Source organism: Delphinapterus leucas, chromosome 18, assembly GCF_059928025.1.
Source record: "Delphinapterus leucas isolate spDelLeu-1000000601 "Yukka" chromosome 18, BTC_Dleu_Yukka2, whole genome shotgun sequence".
Classification (NCBI taxonomy): domain Eukaryota; kingdom Metazoa; phylum Chordata; class Mammalia; order Artiodactyla; family Monodontidae; genus Delphinapterus; species Delphinapterus leucas.
Window position 1 is genome coordinate 15,174,692 of NC_143146.1, and position 21,400 is coordinate 15,196,091.

At 45.1% G+C, this 21,400-nt stretch overlaps 1 protein-coding gene across 1 annotated transcript in view; it reads left to right on the forward strand.

Annotated features, from left to right (window-relative positions):
- ABCC4 (ATP binding cassette subfamily C member 4 (PEL blood group)) overlaps positions 1-21,400 on the forward strand; it is a 217,450-nt gene that overhangs the window by 86,445 nt on the left and 109,605 nt on the right. Inside the window, exons 9-15 of the mRNA XM_022576930.3 lie at positions 1,290-1,391; positions 4,935-5,024; positions 6,220-6,411; positions 11,162-11,256; positions 11,484-11,570; positions 17,515-17,611; positions 20,651-20,860. Of these exons, the coding sequence (XP_022432638.1) occupies positions 1,290-1,391; positions 4,935-5,024; positions 6,220-6,411; positions 11,162-11,256; positions 11,484-11,570; positions 17,515-17,611; positions 20,651-20,860 (873 nt within the window). The remainder of the gene's footprint in view (positions 1-1,289; positions 1,392-4,934; positions 5,025-6,219; positions 6,412-11,161; positions 11,257-11,483; positions 11,571-17,514; positions 17,612-20,650; positions 20,861-21,400) is intronic.

The window sequence follows — 21,400 nt, forward strand, 5'->3', positions numbered from 1 at the left end:
TCCAAATAAAGTCACGTTTTGAGGTATTTGCGGTTAGGACCTTAACATTTTTTTTTTTTTTTTTCATCGGGGTGAGCAATTCTCCCTGTAACAAGTTCCATGGCTAGTATGATCCTCCAGGGTGTTAGGGACCCAGACTTCTCTCTTGTTACTCCTCTGCATGTGGCCTTGACCCAGCTGGTAACCTCCAAGGCCCAGGCCGTGGGGTGGATGAAGGTCCTGGACATTGTCACTTTCCACCGGCCTGGATGTAGTCACATGGCTACACCTATCTGCTCGGGAGGCTGGAGAGAGAGGGCCTCCTTCCAGGCTGCCAGGTGCCAGCTAAAATCTGGGGTTTGTTTCTTGTTGAATTATGTCCAGCATTTGCAGGGCAAGAGGGAGTTTTCCTATATATGATTATGTTAGTTCAGTAGTGGTTCGCAGGACTTGGTTTTATTCAACTGAATTGCATTGAATAGCTGCTAAGGGGTGTGAAAATAGCAAGCAGTGGAGGGTGTGGCCATTCCTGCTGTCGGGGAGAGAGGGCGTTGACTAAGGAGAAGAGACAAGTGATTGTGAATAGATGCTTGTAAACTATTTTTTAAGAGACAGAAACTTAATAAGAGCGTTTCATTCTTAGAACAGTGACTTGAGTGATAGTTAATGACAAGCAGTGATTGATTTAACGTGCGTGAGGAGTAAAGCAGAGTGTACTTAAGTGCCCAGGGAAAGGTCACGACCCAAAACAGGCAGAGCCAGGGTTTTCCTAGGTCTTGTGTTCCCAGCCTGTCCAGTGCCACCTGATACCTGCAGGCCTGGGAATGGCCTTCCTCTCTGTGTTCCTAGCAATGTTGCATGGTGCTTGGCACATGGTGGGATTCAGTAAATGTTTACGGAATAATTCCCTACCAACTCTTTTGTTTATTGTTAGTAACACAAAAGTAAAACAATGGAAATATCAAGCTTTTAAATGTGTTGGAGTTTGCTGCCACAGTTTCTCCTTAGGGTGGAACCAGTACACTTGTTAAGAAAGTTACAAAGACAGCCTCAGGGCCAGGAACTCTTTATTTGTCATATATGTAATATATATCATACTATACCATACACTATCTGTAGACTTTATTGTATATCGTTATAATAGTATATAATATTCCGCATATTACCTAGTCTGTTCTGATGTGAACCTACACTTTAAGTACAGTTGGCAAAATGTATAAAGTTTTTTACTGCAAATTCCAAGAAAGCAGTTATTGTTGTTTATGCTTTTCTCCTGGAGGTTAAACAATCTGTTTTTCCTTTTTCTGTAGAACTTTCTGTTACTTGATGAGATAACACAGTGCAACCCTCAGCTGCCATCAGATGGTAAAATGATAGTGGACGTGCAAGATTTCACTGCTTCTTGGGATAAGGTAACACATCCTGTGTACCAAGATTGTGACTGCTAAAAGACAACAGATTTATTGGAGAACTTTGAGGTTTTACACCTGGTGCAAAATGTGACCTGCTAATTTACTTGAAAGTATGTTATAAAAATTCTCAAAATCAGGAATAGGTTTGCAACTACTGGAGATTAAGTGTAAAATCAGCCTAAGACATTTGACATGTTGCTCTCTCTCGTTTTCAAGAGAGCTTTCAAAGTATTAGCACATTTTGACCTTAAAGTCCATATGTTTGTAATGTTAGAATTTATATTGATTGTGGAGAAAAAAAGCTGCAGTATGGAATGGGTTAACTAAGAAATATACAACCAGTTGTTACAGACCAGAGGCTTTGGGGAATCAGTGTACTTTTTTGCCTTGATGTTCTCAGATCATCTTATGACATACTGAGGCCATGATTTTGGTCTTTGCTTTGGGGCAGGGTGGGGCTCCCCCATCCTAAGCTTCTCGATGGTTCTGGCTACTTTGGTGGCAACCAGGGACGGGGAGGCGACAGCAGGAGGGCATAGTGAGCACCAGTGATTCCCAGTTGAAGGCTTGCACTGTGTGGCAAGCTGACAGGGAGAACTGGCAGTTGCGAACACTTGGTTTATTTATGACGTTCAGGCAAACAGGAAGAAGAGCAGGGTCCGCTCTCAAAACTGCACACCTAGTGCAGCCCCCTTTTCTGACGACTGAAACATTCCTGCCTCCCCCGTTCAGTGGTCCTCTGTGGATCACTCAGTAAAACGGAACCCATACCACAGGAGGGGGCATTCCATGTGGGGAATTACTTATGCAGAGGATGAAAGATGGGGGAAGAAAAAAGCAGAAAGGGCAAAATGAGATCAGCAGTGATTAGCAGTGGTGGGAAGCCGCTCCCACCCCCAGGGCTGGAAGGACTCAAACGAGGTGGTGCCTCTACCAGAGGGTCCACCATCCGGTGCAGAGCCCAGAAGCTCGACTGCTGGTGGGAGTGGAGACCACAGTGCAAGTGTCCGGACTATGCAGACTCCTCGTGTGTATTCATGCCTGTCACACTAAGTGTGGTGCCACTTGCATCCTGTTCACCTACTTCTGATTCAGTACCTGCTTCCCCACCAAGAAAACAGTAGTATGTTCCCAAATAAATAAAAATATACCCCCTTAGCTTTCGCACATGGAAACTCTAACAAGGTACCTTATCTGACCTGATAGTTTCTCCTACCTTAATAGTGTAGATTTACCTCCTGCTTGGTATTTCTCATCATAATACACTCGAAGCATTTATGAAAAGCACCATTAAAATTCCATTACGATGGCAACTCTTTGTGAATGGTAACACATACTTTGTATGAAACATTAACAAAATCTCTTACACCAAACTATGCAGCATTATAAAATGAGCTGTTTTGTTCTTCTTGCAAGAACGTGATAATGTGCTCTCAGACTTCTGTGTAACTTGCAGTGTAGTACAGAACACCCTATTCTGTTGTCCTGGCCTTGCCTATGGAAGGCTGTGCCCTGTGCTGGGTCATTAGTAATTAGGGCCTCTCAGGTTAGGTCATGGGTGAAACATCCCTCGGCGGGTGGGGAGTGGCACAGACCTTGGGGATTTTTGGAGAGAAGCAGAGTCTGAATGAATCCCCTGCTGGGTTGGGAGGCTGGAGATAGACATGGGCTTCCTAAGCTGCTCCGCTATACGGCCCCTTGGGCAGGTGGCAGAAGGTTTCAGGGACCCAGGTCTCATTCATGAAATGATGGGACTTGGTCTCAGTCTTTAAGGTTTAAAGTAAATGGTCCTGTGGGAGCCTCCAAGGGACAGGGATTTCAAACTGTGTCTGGCAGCTGAGTGGGGCTCATCTGATGATCCTGTGTAATCCGCATGCCCTGAGCCTGGATAACCAGGAGAGGACAGGCCTCAGTACCGTGGGCTGTCGAGTGCTGCCCGCTTCTGGTCACCGCAGAGCAGTGCCCGATCCTGAAGCCTGAACAGGGAGGGAACTCGGTGTCTGGTCCTGACACAGTGTGAGGTGTGGTGACAGGGAGCTGATGTTTGTAAGTGGCCCACTATTTTGTCGTCTTAACTGAGTCAAAAGTGGTAAAATAAGAACTCTAAGTGTCAGAGAAGAAGTGGAGAAGCTTAAATGTTTCTCATGTATTAAAGTCTAGCTTCTTATTGATAGATTTGTAATTCCTGTAACATCTGGGGCTAGTGTTTTGGTGATGAAGAGCCTCAAGCCTGAACAGGGAGGGAAGTCCATGTTTTTTGCCCTGACAAACTGAAGGGCTGCAGCAGGAAGCTGTGTTTGTAGGTGGCTCATTATCGTGCAGTCACAACTGAGTGAAAAGTAGCAAAATAAGAATCCAAGTGTTAATCAAAAAGAAAGGAGTGGAGTAGCTTTAAGAAAATGTCTCGTGTTAAAATATGGGGCTAGTTATTTTGATGATTAAAAATAATTATTTTTTCAGTAGCTGCCTGTATCTATAATCAGTTCAGTTCTTTCCAGAGAAATTTTCCATTTAGAACATTATCCAGACTTCTTATCCAGACCCTGTGCTTTTATTAGTCTTTTGGGCATTTTACTTAATCACACGTAACCACTTTTTTTTTTAACATTAGCAGTTAAGATTTTTTTTTAAACACTTATTATATGTAAAGAAATACACATACCCCTAAGTCTCTTTATGATAGAATTTACAGTTTGTTCAAGAACATGACCTGTGATTGGCACGATGAGTACTTTATCCTTCTCCTTTGTGTTAGATTGTTTGCTGTGACATGTACCTCCATGGTTTGTTTTTGTTTTTTTTACGGTAGAAGTACTTTGTTGTCCCTATTTACCCAGAATAGGTAATGCATGTAAGAGGTACAAAATTCAGGCTTGATCACTCTAACCTACTGTGTTATACGTAACCCCCCCGCCACCCCCCCCCCCCTTTTTTTTTTTTTGGTTGTTAGTGTTAAATTGAATCTCTGGTGAAATTGGAGCCTTGACTGCCATTTATGTGACTTTATTTATCAAGAGCAACTTTATCATATAAAGTGCCCCGTTGCTTGCTGACCATTACTGAGATTCATTCTTTATCAAGTGAAAATAAAGAGATGAGTGGAGATGTCAAATTCTTAGTAGAGGACCAGGCATGATATGTACTTACACTGCCACCCTGTGGAGAGGAGTGAAGTAAACAACACCAATGGCTCTAATGAAAACTTACAAATGATTAAAAACCTCCCATACTGGATATTCTATTAATTATATTATATTACTAAGCTAGTGTGCATCATGGAGTTTGCATTTCGAGGACGGGCCTTGTCATTTCAACTACTTAAATTCTGTGGGTGTCTAGAGCTGTGTCCGTATGAAAGGCAACTAGAGGTGTTTCAAACGTGTTTTTTGATGAAAAGGCCCCCAGGACTCACTACCTTAAAATAGGAAGGTCGAAAATGTGGGTTATATTAGCATATCAATGACTTACGTTATTTTCTCTACTTTCTGAAGTTTGCTTTTTTATTTTATTGACATGAACCGTTTTGTAAACTTAAATTTGCAGGCATCAGAAACCCCAACTCTACAAGGCCTTTCCTTTACTGTCAGACCCGGTGAGCTGTTAGCTGTGGTCGGACCCGTGGGAGCAGGAAAGGTAAGTTACGATGCCTTTCGGCAGCTTGATGCAATGCCGCAGCCCCTGTGAAATTCTCAGAGTCGAGCCCAGAGCTGTAGGTAACACAGTTTGAATTGGGTGTATCTCAAACAGCATTTCTCTGTTGCATGGAACATTAGTTTTGCAAGAAGGTTGCATGTCCAAATAAACGTGCATAAATGCCCATTGTGTTTTCCTTCCTGGTGCTTCCTGTTACACAGTTGGGAACTGCTTGTCGGGACTTTGGACTTCTCAGTGAAGGAAATGGTTTATGTGACAGCTGTTCAGGACAGAATGAGACAGTGGGGACTTCTTTCTGTCACAGTGGGCCCTCCAGGAGGCCTGGAGGTGGTAATGGCTCTTCCGGGAAGCTCTGAGCATTTCCTCACGTGACTTGACGTGGTCCCGTCAGTGCACGTGTAGTGAGTGTGCAGCCATGTGCTGGCGCTAAAGATACAGACGTGAGCAAGCCCCGGACGCCTCTGCCCTCCAGAGGCAGCCAGGTTCTGGGGCGAGACAGATACGCACGCAGACTATTTCAGCCCAGCGTGGTGAGCGCTGTGATGCTGTGGACACAGACGCGCCACCTCTGTGTGTTGTTAAAGATTTGAAGGACATGTGCACGTGCACTTGGTCTGAAACAACAAAATACAGGAACCTAAACGTGGGATATGTACACGAGGGGGTGATGATTTAATTTATGATGGAGTTTTGCTCTTTGGACAAGACTCACTTCGGAGTATTTTCGAAAATAATCATCTTTCGATATATTATTCATAGAAAGCTTTATTTAAGAACAAGTGTTTGTCAAGTAAAGGATACCCGGATGCAGGAACAACTGCATTAAACATCAGATACATGAAACTACACGTCCTGCTGGGCTGCTCTGCTAGTTAAGGATGTTAAACATTCTAACTTAGTCTTTGCTGAGCAGAGCATTTCCGTTGCGGGAAACTCTTGGGCAGTTTAGATTGTCATAGTATTATATTAATATTCCTTATCAATCATTAGTGTACATTGACCAGTAGTGTTATTTTCAATTTTTTTGTCTCAACTGCCACAGCTGTACTTTATCCTCTTTTAAAGGAAAGGGTTCTATCGTTTACCAAGCGCCCAGGGTGGGGACAGGTTGTTCTGCTGGCGTGTCCGTCCTGAGTGCTGCCTGTTCACGTGTGTGTGTTGGCATCTGTTTCAGTCGTCACTGTTGAGTGCTGTGCTGGGGGAGCTGCCCCCGAGCCAGGGGCTGGTCAGCGTGCACGGGAGGATCGCGTATGTCTCTCAGCAGCCCTGGGTGTTTTCAGGAACTCTGAGGAGTAATATTCTATTTGGGAAGAAATATGAAAAAGAACGATATGAAAAAGTAATAAAGGCTTGTGCTTTGAAAAAGGTGAGTCATGACTTTTGAGTTGCATATACTCGAATTTCAAATGATGATAGCGTTGGTTTAAACTACAAGGTTTGTTAAAAGATCTTAATCTTGTTAATGTTGTTTAATGCTTTTCAGCTGGTCTTCTGGATGAACATGTACACACGTATGCTACTGTTTGAATTCTGATGTGGTAACGATGCTCACAGAATGCCTGTTTGGGGGAGGGGACTGTTTCACTTTGAAGTTTCATTCACTTTTACCTTCTTTTTTTAATGCACAATTACAAAAATTTGTAAAAATAGAGAGCACAGTTTAATGAACTCTCAGTTACCCACCCCCAGCTTCAGCCAGGATCGGCTCGTGGCCAGTCTTGCTGCATCTCTCCCCCTGCCCACTGCCAGCCCCACTCCCACCCCAAATTGTTCTGAAGAAGATCCTAGGCCTCAGATTATTTCATCTGTAAACATTTCACTAGTTTTCTCTAAAAGACCTTTGGAAAAAAATTACCCCATTATTACACCTGAAAAGTAACCTGAATTTCCTGAATATCATCAATGTTCTCGTCAGTGTTTACATGTTGTTAATCACCTCACTGGGAAATTTCTTTAACCATTGGCTTGAATCGGGCTCCACATAAGGTCTGCGCCCTGCACTTGGTTGATGCCTCCTTGGTCCCTTTCATTCTCTAGGTTTCCCTCTCCGCTTCGCTTTTGACTTGTAATTTATTATTTAAAGAAAAAGTAATGCTTTAACATTTCTTCTTAATACTGCCTATTTTCATTGGGGAAGAGATTGTTTTCAGAAATGACATTGAATTTCATAGAAAATGGAAAATGAAACATTTCTCTGTACCTGGGGATTTAAATGAAATTAGTGAATCAGTTATGCAAACTGAACTTAGCTTGTAGGATAATATAATTTAGTGAAACAAAAGAAAAAATGTAAATACTGATAAATACTGTGTTATTCTCTTTGGTTATAAAAATCTGAATAACGGCGTTAAAGAACTCTCCCCGGGGTCTGGTCAGAGCAGTCTGAACATCGTATTGTTCTTTTATACTGTGAGGAAAGGGCTGGGACAGGGTTTCAAAGGCGTGGTGTTGAAGGCCTGTGTGGGAATAGTTACTCTGCCTGAACAATGGCTTGAACATCGTAGACTGTGTTGGACGAGTAGCATTTGATGAAGCTCTGGGCACAACACAATTGTTTGCTTGTTTAATGGGCTTCTGTTTCCTTCTCGTGAGTTATGGTTAATGGGAGATTTTTCGTTTACAGAAGTGAAGTAAAGTTGACAGCAATGAGGTAGATTTTTTAAAAAATGATATACGAAAAGGGGAAATGCAAATGTAAAAGAGTGAGAAAAATAGCTCTCATTTATTCAGAGTCCATGTGGAAGTCATTTTTCTGTTTGTCACTCACATGCAAGCACACATAACAAGGTGTATGAGTTATTAATCTTTTACAAGGATCTTTGATGTTACCATCCTCATTTTATAGTTAGTAAAACTGAGGCTTGAGAGATGGAATGCCTCACCTCTACATTTGCAGCTCAGGTTTAAGACCCAAGGGGGTCAATGCTTTGCCCCAGCCCCGTGGGGTGGTGGAACCAGTAACTCGGGCCGTGTTCTGGGGCTTCACCCACCCTCAGGTGTCCCTGCGGCACAGACTCTGGTGGGAAGGGGCCCCTGCGGGATTGGGCTGCACAGCGATTCTTCTGTACGTGATGTGAGGTTTATAAATACGTACTGCTCTCCCGTTGTGCTGCGTGGTCGGGACATAGAATTGGGGCCCCTCGTGTCCATTCCCTCCTTGGCAGGAAGGGAGGCCCAGGGCGGAGAAGGAGTGGAGAGCGGAGTCCTGGCCCCGGCTTCGTCACTTGCCTGCTGTCACTTTGGACACGTCCTGTTTCCTGCCTGGGCCTCTGACGTTTCTGCAGCAAAATGAGGGCGTTGGATCAGAGGGTTTCCAAGAGGTTTTGCTGCTGCTCTGAAATGGAATCTATGTGTCAATGAATGGTCATAAGACCGTTACAGGTAATATTGGTGTCGTGGAATTATTTTGACCTGTAGATACAGAGACTACATGTGTAGTAGGAAAAAAAGTGTGGTCTTTGGAGAGAAATGGTCCTGAGTAGTAATTTCAGGTGTTTCTCTGTTTCCTTTTTATAAAATGAGGGGGAGGTATGGGTTTATTGTAAAGAGAAAGGCAATGTTTGTAAAATGCAAACCTGCCAGGTATTCAGTAAATACATACATAGAAACAAAAATAATAAAGATTTCTTTTTATGGGTGGTTCCCATAAAATAGGAAAAAGCAGCATTTCTTTTATTACATGTCTTAATAACTGGATGCTTTATACTAGATCTCAATGAAGTACGTGTTTAAGTTCATTGAGCCGAAAACATATCTGTAGTTAAAATATAAAGTAATCACATTTGGCAACGTCGAGTTAAGCTGATGCCATATTCAAAGTGACCCTATAGGGAGTTATACAACACAGTGTAGGGAACCACACCTAATAATGTTTGGTCTGCTGTAGGGATCGTGTTTAAACTGCAAGGCTTAGGAGATTGAAGGTTCAGGGAATGAGTTTCAGTTTCTCTATTTAGTAGGGAAAAAAATCATGTGATTTCAGCTGCTTTTCTGAACCTCACCTGGCCTCAGTTTCATCATCTTTAAAATGGAAATCATAGTGCTATCGGCCAAATGGATTTAAAGCTGTGATGAAAGGCAGTTTTACGCTGTTTGACTCTGGAACCCAGCCCTCCTCTGCCAGGGGCTCACGTCAGGTCCCCATTAAATATTTTAACAGTCTGTTCCATGTTTGTACACGAAGTCTCCAGCATCCCTAAAGGGCCCTTGATGTGCTTCTGGACAGATGGCATCAAACCAGCGTCGCCATTTCCTAGTTGTCCCGTAGTTTGTGTGTCTGCTTTTCATTGAAAATTGGTGAAGAAGAATACCTTCCTGTCAGTGGGAGGAATTGTAATGTATGATGAACTCAGGCCTTTCCCCTTTAACCTAATCAGAAAATGGTGGCTGGGAAATCAGCCTGACTTGGATTTTACTTCAAATCGTCTAAAATGTTTTCCCATTCGTGGCTGGTCCTTAAATAGATTGCAGAGCTAACAGCACACTGGAAGTCCTCCTACCAGACTTGGAGAGAGAGCCTGTTTCTTATGCCCTAACTGTGCTCGAGTGGATCTAGGTGCCTTTTCTAAAACATGGTTCGGGTTGCTGCACTACAGTGTGCTACTGCTTTGAGAAGGAAACCAAAACAGCATAAAATGGAGGCATAAAAACTAAGCAGAACAGTTTGCAAGGACTGTCATCAGTGAAACAGAGGCCAAGTAAACTGTGTGTGTGTGTGTGTGTGTGTGTGTGTGTGTAAGGCTGCGAACATATCTTCAAACGGCTTATTGTATCTCAGGAAAACCCAAAGCAAGCGATGGTAGTAAAGAATTCAGGTGGAAACATGATGAATTTTCCTGACAGAGCAATTGCTCCTTCCGTTTGATGCCCCGCATTGAAGCCTTGAGGGCGCAGGGGACCTGCGTGCGCCTGTGTGTCCTTGTGGCTGTCGGGGAGGGTTATGATGGGGAGAGTCTCTTTCTTCTCCTTGTGGTCATGTGCTTTGCGTGTCACGATTCACACTGTGCGTGGGTTTTCACTGTTGGTTTGATGAGAAAATAGGCCTCAATCACCAATAGCAAGTTACAATCCCTTCACGTCCTTATTCCATTTATGGAGGGTGTTTGTACACTTGTTTTGATTCTCACAGGATCCTTGAGTTTAGTGATTGTTTCTGCAGCACATTTCTGTAGAAGTTGAAAATGAGACTTAGGGATTTCAAAGGACTGGTTTATCATGGAGATCCCAGTGTGCCACTAGTTCTCTCCCCAGATTTGCTGAAGTAGAGACCAAGAAATGAGGGCTTCATTTGTAGAAAGGTAGTCTGTGTATCCTAGGCTGATGCCTGAGGGGTTTAGTAGAAAACGAACTCTCTGCAAACTCTGCTTGCAGGATCTGTCAGATGATAATTACCCGCAATCTAAATCTAAGCCTGCTTCACCCTCCAACAGATCTACTCAAACCCCCTCTGAACTGAGCCCTTGTCGACCCCAGTAGTGACTCACTTTCCCTCCTTTACTCCCTATCCCCCTAAGCCGGCTTCCTTTTTCTTCTAGTCCTTAGTACTTGCACTCATGTTAATTTTCCACCTCCCATCACGGAAAGAAACTCTAGGGACTTTGTTTCCTCTTGGATGAATTCCTTGTGCCCAGAACACTGCCTGGTATATAGTCGATCCTCAATAAATGTGTGTCAAAATAGTCAACTGCATAAATGCTGTGAAAAACTACAGAATGAAAAAAAATGAAAAGCCCTGAGAGGTTTTTTTTAATGTTTAATGTTACAATTTAGTCACTATAAAATATACCCATTGCTGTTGATCAAATACTTTTATAAAGAACCGATGCTAGAAGGTTAGCATGATAAGAGGAGAACACATTTTATGTGGTTTTTTTGCGGTACGCGGACCTCTCACTGTTGTGGCCTCTCCCGTTGTGGAGCACAGGCTCCGGACGCGCAGGCTCAGCGGCCATGGCTCACGGGCCCAGCCGCTCCGCGGCATGTGGGATCTTCCCGGACCAGGGCATGAACCCGTGTCTCCTGCATCGGCAGGCGGACTCTCAACCACTGCGCCACCAGGGAAGCCCGAGAACACATTTGAAATCTTTCTCTTTTTCCCCTTTTCTGTCTCCATGTAGGATTTACAGCTTTTGGAGGATGGAGACCTAACTGTGATAGGAGACCGGGGAACCACGCTGAGTGGAGGCCAGAAAGCCCGGGTCAACCTCGCAAGGTAAATGGCGTTTCAGTTGCCTTCCTGCCCCTCCCTCCTCCATGGCCCCTAGTGGAAGCGAGCGCGCAGACCCTGCTCACCGGGTGGGCCCTGTGTGAAGCAGGGTCTTGGCCCTTTTCCATGGGCTCTTGGAATGAATAATGATTTGCTGGACACCATCTTGATTCAAAGATGGGACACAGGAAGCTTGAAGCGTCCTTCTCCTGACATCTCTCTACGTTTCCTAGAGCCGTGTATCAGGATGCAGACATCTACCTCCTGGACGATCCGCTCAGTGCAGTAGATGCAGAAGTGAGCAGGCACCTGTTCGAACTGTGAGTTTGCTCCTGTTTTCTATCATTTCTGCTTTCCAAGAACCCCATAGAGATCAGGGAAGAGAGCTCAGGAGAGCGTTTGTGCTTCAGGAGACTCAGCTCGTTCTGCCCTGGTGTCCCTGTCCCCGCTCCCTTCCCTCCACAGAAGATCCGTCCTAGAGAACTTTTGCATGAGGATGAGGTCAAGATAGGAAAATGCAGAAGGAGCTTGCAGTGTGTGGAGGCCAGTGGAGTCCATGCTTTGGGGAGGAGAGGAACAGATGGCAGATTTCCCCCTGCTGCTTGTAGTTGACAACCACACATTGTGGATGGATCCAGCCCCAGCAGTAAGAAAGACGACGTACGTACGGTTTTTAAATCAGAGAGTGGGACTCAGTAGCCTGGTACTTGGCTGCCGGTCCTTTTCCTCCATCATTTGTTTAAGGCATGTTAGAATCGAATTTCTCAGTAGTGACATAGGGCTTCCATGGAAAGGCCTAGCTGGTTTATGCTTATTATTGTATCGGTTTGGAAATACTTAATGAAGTCTAGAATTTAAGAATGATTTTTCTTCCACCTCAGAGTATGACTTCAAATATTTAACATTGCTTCATGGATGCTTACTAGAATTAATACTTAGACCCACATTGTAGGGTTAAGTTGAATTTCAAACTCGGTATCTAATACCTGGGTGAAATGCTGACTTTCACTTTGAGTTTCTGGAATTTGTTGTCAGTGGCTCTTGTTTGGCCACGGAACCCCTGAAGCAGAACAGCTCTGATGCTTTTCTGTGTATAATGTGTCCTAACACATGCTGACTGAGGCCTCTATGGAGTCTAGACTGGCCTCTTTGAAAGCCTCGTGAACTTGCTTTTTCTGAAATGCCACCCAAGTCTACCCCACGGTTAGTTACCTTGCTGTTCACCTTGTTAAAGCCAACAAGCCTTTCTAGCTGCACTTATTAAAGCCCTACTGTGTGCACTGAGATCCATGCCCTTACAGAGGCTATTGTTCAAGACCTCTCCGTTTACAAAGGAGAATAGTGAGCCAGGAGAGGGGAAGGACCCACACGGGGCAGAATAAGGGAGACTGAGACGTTCAGCTCTCATTCCTGCCTCTAAGGAATCTGTCTGTATGGAGCTTGTTAAGACAGATGCCTGGGAAAAGGTCAGCAGAGTCGCGGTTTAGAGGGTTTGGATATAGGATGGTAAATGCTAAGTGGAAGTAGAAGTGGGCAGCTGTAGGCTTTCAGGTGAAGTTGGAAAGCTCCCTGTGCACTGGCCTTAGCGGGAAGTGCCCTGTGGGCCTGCAGGCTGGAAGGGTTTATGGAGGCTGAGAATAGGATTCAGTTCCTTTTGCTAAATGGGAAGAAGCAAGGCTGTGAGAACAACAGCAGGCACGTCCTCGCCTGGAGGATGCAGGTTGTATGGCAGAGAGAAGCAATTTGAAATTTTCGCCGTCAGTTCCTCTTAGTTTGCTAGGGCTCTGTCTGTCCAGGCTGCTCTCACAGGAGACCATAGACTGGGCAGCTAAGAAATAACAGAAATTTATCTCTAACAATTCTGGAAGCTGGGAAAGCCCAAGGTCAAGGCACTGTCAGATTTGGTGTCTGGTGAGGGCCCGATTCCTGTGTCTTCACATGGCAGAAGGGGTGAGGGAGCCGTTTGGGTTCCTTATATAGGGACACTGATCCCATTCATGCAGGCTCTGCCCTCGTGACCTAATCACCTCCCTACGGCCCCATATCCAGTACCTTCGCTATGGGGATTAGGTTTCAGCGTATGAATTCTGAGGAAAAAAACAGTCTGCAGCAGCCTGTTACATGGAGAAGGCTGGAAGGTCAAGATCAAGGTGTGGGCAGGTTTGGTTGCTGCGGAAACCTCTCTTCCTGACTTGCGATGGCATCCTCCTCGCCGTGTCCTCTCGCTGTGTCCGCACGTGGTCTGTTCTCTGTCCATGTGCCCTGCTCTTAGGTATTGGGCTCCTCTGTTTCTTTCTTTCTTTCTTTTTTTTTTTTGCGGTACGCGGGCCTCTCACTGCTGTGGCCTCTCCTGTTGCGGAGCGCAGGCTCACCAGCCGTGGCTCACGGGCCCAGCCGCTCCGCGGCATGTGGGATCTTCCCGGACCGGGGCACGAACCCGTGTCCCCTGCATCGGCAGGTGGACTCCCAACCACTGCGCCACCAGGGAAGCCCGGGCTCCTCTGTTTCTGAGGACCCTAGTCAGATTGGATTAGGCCCAGCGTAATTAAGGGTAACGATGATTTCTTTAAAGGCCCTGTCACCAGATACTAAGGTACTGGCGAATAATGTGTCAACATGAATTTTTTGGGGGAAAAACTTCATTCACAGCAAGTCCTAAGTAGCGTAGTAAAGAGGCTTTCGCAGAGTCAGCAGTGTGAGAGAGAGACGGGTGAGGCAGCCTTGAGCTCTGGGTACTGGGAGCTGAGAATTCCACATCCACGAAGCAGGGGTCATGGGCGGGTTCCACCAAAGTCTGTATGTAACTTGTGCTTAGTTTTGGGCTGGTGAAAGAGCTCTGGAGATACGACAGTGTGAATGTACTGAATGCTACTGAGCTGTATGCTTAAAAATAGTTGAAATGGTAAATTTTACGTTATGTATATTTTACCACAATAAAAAAAAGTGCCCAAGTTAGCACTGAATCTTTCAGAACACGAGAGCAGGGCAGCCGACACGTGGCATGGCCTCCAGCTCTCTGATCTGACCCCTTTTTCCCACCCTCTTCTGATGGTGACTTGATGAGTTTTCCCTTAGAGAAGTGCCTTGTGGCTTGTCATGGGTTCAGTGAAAGGGCGCTAGTGCCGTGACAGAGGTTCCCCACCCCCATCCTCCTGGCATCACGGGCAGTTCAGCTTCCCTGTTCCCAGGGTGCTTATTACCACAGAAGTTCTCCCAAGTTCTTTATAGCTGTTGGGTTTAATGACCTTGGATGTACACTTGATAGAAGCAAGCTTGTTCAGACTGTTGTTTGCTAATGAGAACCACATTCTCTGGGGAAACTTAGGGCAGGGAGCACGAATGCAATTTAGGAAATCACTCAGCAGCAACTGGAGAATGTTCTCAACGAGTTAGAAAATTGGATGGAACAGGATGCTCTGAAAGATGGTGGTCGTGTCAAAGCTTAGTAATGGGGAGTGTTTTGTATTAAAAGTGAACGAAGCGCACTTCTACTTGCCATTAACAGTTTCCCTTAGTCATGAATCTATAGCCAAGGTTATTAAGGTTTGTGAATTTTCCAACTATATGTTGTAAACCTTAAGTGGCTTCTCTCACCTACAGAAGGTTAGAGCCTTAGGTGAACTGATGCAGTCTCACCTGTGTCCAGCTGTGGATCCCATTTCGGTTCAGAGAGCCCCACGTCGCCAGACCCCCCGGCTCCTGCGTCAGCAGCTCTTCGGGCCTGTCCTGGTCAGATGCCCACGCTGCTGTCCACACAGTTTGCCCTTTCTGCTCCAGCCCCTCACAGACCCCCCTCATGTTCAGGCTGCAGATCCAGGTCCTCAGACGGAGAACGAGCTCCTTTGCCATCTGCCCCCAGCAGCCTTTCCAGCTGGCCCTCACACCCACTCAGCCTTCCAGCCGTGCCGGCTTTGTGACGGGCCCTTTCTCACACCTGTCTGTCTGTAGATACTGCTCCCTCTGTGCCAGAGCCCCTGCCTTTCCCTCCTGTTCCTTCAGGGGGAGGCTGTGCCCTTCTGTCTTCCCACAGCCCTCAGTGGTTTGCACTTGACCATTCATCAGTCCTCCCCACCCCGCTATAAGCTGTGAATTCATGAAGGTTCCTTAGCCTAGCATGTTCTGTCCCAGTACCCTTGGACCCGCTGTACCTTTTTCCAGGATGTTTTCCCCCAGATAGTCTCAGGGCTCTCCCGTGTCACCCCCATCTAAGGCAGTAGCCCCCCTTGCTTTTCCTTTAGAGCACACATCACGGTCCGACAGTGCATTTTCTATACTTGTTCAGTGTGTCCCTCTGTTCACGGTGCGGAGTAGCGTCTGCTTTCTTCACCTGTGGATGTATGCTCGACAATTATGACTGTGTCTGGTATCTCACCAAAGCCTGTCGAATGAATGAATGAATGTAGATAGGTGCTCTTTTTCATTCTTATTTGATTCACTCTGCTATGGGATGTACCCCCTGTTAACACAGCCCTTATATAGGATTATATATAGTATTATAGGATTAACACAGCCCTTATATAGGAATAACGCTTAAAGAACTCATCCCTGAATCAATTATTTTTGTATGGTATGTCTTGGAAATCTTTACTCTTAAAAACTTGGAAGATAGATTATTTTCCTAGAGATTTGGATTAAAAGTCTTAATTAGGAATAAATTTGTAGCCATCAACTGATCACTTTATTGTAATTATTTATATTACCTTTTCTGTGATGGAATTACAGGAAGAAAACATTCTAAAACTTTTGGATAGCTCTGTCTTGGACATGGCAGCCCATTAGATTTGATTAACATCTGCCTTCAGTGGCTATTGACAGATAATTTTGAATTTAGGAGAAACAATTCCATGAAAAGCTTTAGTGCTAAGTCTGAAAAGGTGCTTACTTGGTCAAGAAATTTAGTACAAAATCTGAACTAAGACATGTCAAAAGGTAAAAATAAGTCCGTTTCGACATAATGGAGCGATGGTGTATGTGTCTACGTCCTGAGCTCTCGCTTCTGATCACAGACCCAGTGTCCAGCGTGTCCCCTTAGGACTTTTCTGTCCTGAGTCCAGAGCACATGACCGCTCGTGGGTTAGGAGGAGTGCGGGCGGGGCTGACGTGTACTGAGCGGATTGGTGGTTTGATTTCTCAGAACATGTGGGTGAGTTGTCATTGGCCTTGTTTTGAGGTGAAGACACTGAGGTTTAGTAGCCTGTCCGATGCTGTCGGGCTCGTGAGAGGGATTGAGCTGCAGTCTGCTGCCTCCAGACTCTGCACCTGGCTCACTCAGCAGGCTGAGCCGTGGCCCAGGTCCCTGAGATTTGCTCTGCGAGGGTCTCAGGCACCCAGAGTACACGCCTGGAGCCCTGCCTGTGGTCACCGGGGCCCTGGATCCGGCTACTAGCTTCCCCAGAGGGGTTGTAGACCCCTCTGAGATGAGCCTGGGGCTGAGTCCCTAGGGGTCTGCATTTAAAATGTGGAGTAGTTTGAGGGGTTACTGTAAAAAAAAAATAACACTGAAGTTTGAATACTTGAGGGGGTTTTGGCTAAGAGAATTGGCGTTGGTTGAGCCACTGGATGACTTCCACTGTGATGTGGACCATTTGGACTCTCATCTTTCATTTTCACATTCAGAAAGTTTTCAGTGCAAATGAAATAAGATTTACTTCCTGGATGAGACTGGGAGTGTTGTAGAGACTGATCAAGGCCATGATGGCATTTGTTTTCAATCTAATGTTATTTGGGAAGAAATGTCTACAAAATGCAATCTGGCTAAGGTTACTGAGACGGTATGACTTTTTTAGGGGGGTTAATATGTACATCATAAACAATCACCTAGGAAACTGTCTACGAAAAATGTGTACATTTTTATATGACATAGATCACTCTTCTCCCATTCTCAGCATAGGTATAAAATAATTAGTATTTTAATTCAGTCAACTTTTGGAATCTCAGTTTTGCTCCATTGTTTTTCACTGTGAACTATGTAAATAATTGTTAAGATCAGTTTTAGGAAAAACAACTTAGCAGTTGGTGCATCTTTCACTGGACTGCTTTTTAGAATTTTTTAGTGGAGCTAGATTCAAACTTGCTGCTGATTTGGGGACCTAGTTGAATTGATTGATTTATATTTGTATTTAATTTGTATTCATACTGGTATTTGAAGTAGAGAACTTTGACTGCTCTCTTGTCTTTTTCTCATTATGTTTTCAAATTCTCTGTTTCCAATTTGGAGCACCTCCACTAATGTGCTTTTGCATGCTGTACCTTTTGCATTTGTAGGTGTATTTGTCAAGCCTTGTATCAGAAGATCACAATCCTAGTGACACATCAGTTGCAGTACCTAAAAGCTGCAAGTCAGATTCTGATATTGAAAGATGTAAGTAATTTCTAAAAGTCTGTGGAAATTGCTAGCACTTAGTTGTGTTGAAGGCCAGCCCTCCCTGCAGGTCACTCTCCTTGGATTCTTCGTAAACGCCCTTTTCTGCCTCAGTTTTATGCCCCCCTTTTCTCAGAGCCGGTATCCATGGCTTTGAGGATGGATCCAAAGCCCTTAGAAATATCCCTGTTGCACTCTAAGCCACAGAAGCCCTAAACTGTGTAAAAGTGCTACTGCAGAGCTGCTGAATTATCAGTGTTGTTGTGAAAATTGTTAAGGATAATGATGCTGTTTGATTTAGAACTTTTTATTTTCCCCTTCCACAACCTAAATCAAAGTGTATTATTTGGAAATTAGAGATACTGAGACATGTTTTTATCCACCTGTTTGTTATACAGTTTGCCTAAAGAGCATCTTTCATTAATCCTAAAATGGGTAACCGAGCACCCCCAGTTAGAGATGCCCACTCTGCTGGTTTACCCAGTTGCTTTGTCTCAGTGCTCAGATCTTTTTATGTGTCTGATAACGTGTGAGATCGTGTGCAGCAGGAGGACAAAGCCCTGCCTTCCCAGGGCTCCCATTCTTATGGGGACAGATGTGATGAAAGAGGGGGTGGGGCTGATATCCTGGCTTCCTCCCTGAGGAGCTGGTGCCTCTCCGGCCTGAGGGACACTAAGGTGCGGGCCATCCAGGCACCTGGGGGAGGGGGGTCCTAAGGAAGGAGCTGAGCTGGCAGGTTGGAGGAACGGCAGGAAGGCCAGCGTGTCTGAGGAGAGGGAGCGGGGGGCCGTGGAGGGTGCTGGTCTCTGAGCAGTGGGCGGCGGGCCAGGAAGTGGGATGGAAGCCACTGGACGGTCCAGAGCAGGGGAGTGATGTGGTCTGAGGTGGGATTTAAAAGATTCCTCCAGTGTTCGCTGGACGGGCAACAGCAGAAACAGAAGTCTTGGTATTGTTGAGAAGATTCTAGAGCTGCCATAACAAAGTACTGAAGATTAGGTGGCTTAAAACAACAGAAATGTATGTTCTCACTGTTCTGTAGGCTGCAAGTCCCAAATCAAGGTGCCGGCAGGGCCGTGCGCTCCCTGAAGGCTCTAGGGGAGAATCCTCCCTTCCAGCTTCTGGGGTTCACCGGCCTTCGTTGTGGTTCCTTGGCTTACAGCTGCAGGACTGTAGTCTCTGTCTCTGATGTCACATGGCCATTGTCCTCGTGTCTGTCTTAGGCTCTTCTCTTCTCATAAGGACATCAGTTGTATTGGATTTAAGGCATCCCTACTCCAGTATGATGCCGTCTTTCCTTCATTACGTGTGCAAAGAAGCTGTATCCAAATAAGGTCATGTTCAGAGGTGTCATGTTTAAGGCTTGAACATATCTTTTTTTGGGGGCCACCATTCATTGAATGCACAACAACTCACGTGTTTGGGGGTTGAGTAGAGATTATTGAGAATTTTGCCGAGTTAGTGGTTGTTTTATGCTTCACTCCTTGTTTGCCTGTGTTCCTCAGCACTTCCATCGTGAACCCTTGTCTGTCCCAATAGGCCCTCGCTTATGAAATGAATTTCTGCCATAAGAAAGAGTATTAAAATGCAGATCCTCTATTCCTCCCTAAATCGGGGGCTCAGATTCTTCCAACTTGAGGATAATGAATTTCATATGCAGAGACATGATGCTAGTGTGGTAAAGCTCCAGCATTAGCAGTGTTATGAGCACAGAATCGGTGATTGTCAGTAACCTGGATGACCAGAATAACCAGTGTGTGGATGTTTCAGGGCCCCCTTATTGCTTGCTCTGAGGAGGCCACCCTCAGCTTTAGTACTGCCAGAACAAGCAGTTATCCGCTGGTGAGCACCCTTGGGTGAGTTGGGGTCCATCCTTACTGTTTGTCTGGTCCCTCTCTCACAGTAGTGAGGGGGGTGACTGCCTCCCCGTCCCTTCAGAATTATCAACGTTTGGCTGCAGAGTAAAATTGCTTTCTATGTACCACTAGTCATTTCCCTGTGCATCTTACAGATAACTAAGTAGAAAGTTGTAATTTCCTTAAAGAAGGTGTATGCATTTTGCTTCCCAAGTGGAGCAAGACACAATATATCCTGAATAATTTTCTAGTTCTGCAGTGTCAGGTGGTACCCAAAGGCTTCACTGGGTTTCTCCCGGTGGCCCGCCTCAGGGGATAGGGTGAGAGGGGTATCAGCTGGGGTCCTGGCCCACCTTCTTCTTGCCTTCACCAGAGCTGCCCTCCTTTGTTTAGTTTTGCATCCTGGGATTTTCCATATGTTGTTTGCAACTGAATGAATCAGCTGTGTCTTTTTTTTTTATGGTGAAAAAATATAGAAATCTTCTGCACATTACTTTATATAACTTTGTAAGTGAGGGAGACTGTGCAATGATGTGTCACATGTGTTAAAAGAAAATTATTAGACTGGCTGTAGTTGAAGCAGTTGCCTGATTTGGGGAAGACTGGCTGCTTGTGATTGGTTGTTCATTCCTAAGTTCTTTCTCAGGCTAAAGTGCATTGGTTCTGGCTGAAGTTTTCGCTTGTGGCGTGGGGTACCAAGGCATTAGAGCCATCCCAGTCTTAGGGCCTCCTTGTTTAGCTACTTTATCAGGTGGAATATTGAATTTTCTAACTTCTGCGTTTGTGGGGAGGTCGTAGAGACCATGAAGACGCCGCGACGCCCCTCATGGGTTCTGTCCATTCCCATGTTGTCTAAACAGACTATATTGACACTCCCACCAACATCTGTGCTTTTTGCTTCCCTGAAAATGCCCATGATAGTTACGTCAGTGGTCTGCATTTTAAATCCATGATCACGCATTTCTTTCATATCCCCCGGTGCCTAACGCAGGGGGTGGCAGAGAACTGAATGCTCAGTTCAGTTGAACTGAACTGGATTTGTTAACCAGAATTTCAGATCTAAGGATCATTTTTTTAACAAAAATCATACTTTAAGATTAATTTACTTCTCTTGATCAGTATTTACATTATATTAGTATTATCAAATGCAAATGCATTCCTTTCAAATTCTTTATTGTTCTTTTAGGGAGAAATGGTGCAAAAGGGGACGTACACTGAGTTCCTGAAATCTGGGATAGATTTTGGTTCCATTTTAAAGAAGGAGAATGAGGAGACTGAGCCATCTACAGTTCCAGGATCTCCAGCTCTGAGGAGTCGCACCTTTTCCGAGTCCTCGGTTTGGTCTCAACAGTCTTCCAGACCCTCGTTGAAAGATGCCGCTCCGGAGGACCAAGATGTGAGTTTGTCATCCTGCAAATGCCCTGGTCTGTCTGCTCTCGGTGGACTCCTGGACCGTCAGTCTGCTGCTCCGCTCGTGACATCTTCGTTTGTCCCAAAGTAGATCCTAAGTTGCCTAGGCCTTATTCCGTGGAATTGGTAGAATTAAAAGAGCATGCAGGGAGCAAGCCTGATTAGGGTTCTTCTTTGGGTGTAGGGTCGAGAATCTTATGGACTCCAGTAGTGGGTCTACTGCTATGAATTCCAGGATGCATGTGATATTGACATTAGAACTCTTCATGTTACCATAGTTAAGATCGTACTTGCTCTGGTAGACCCTGGCTTCCCTTGTTCATCCAGAGGCTTAATTTGAAGAACCCCTCATACCCAGCCTGCTATGACTTACATTAAATCAGCTACTTTTCCTACATGTTGGAATGTTCTGGCAGTGCAGGTGACTGATGGTGGTATTTTTCCCCATTGTCAGATGGCCTGTGATAGGCCAAAGGTAGCATGTCCAAAGGACCTGACACATAGTAGACACTTTGGAGTTAGTTCT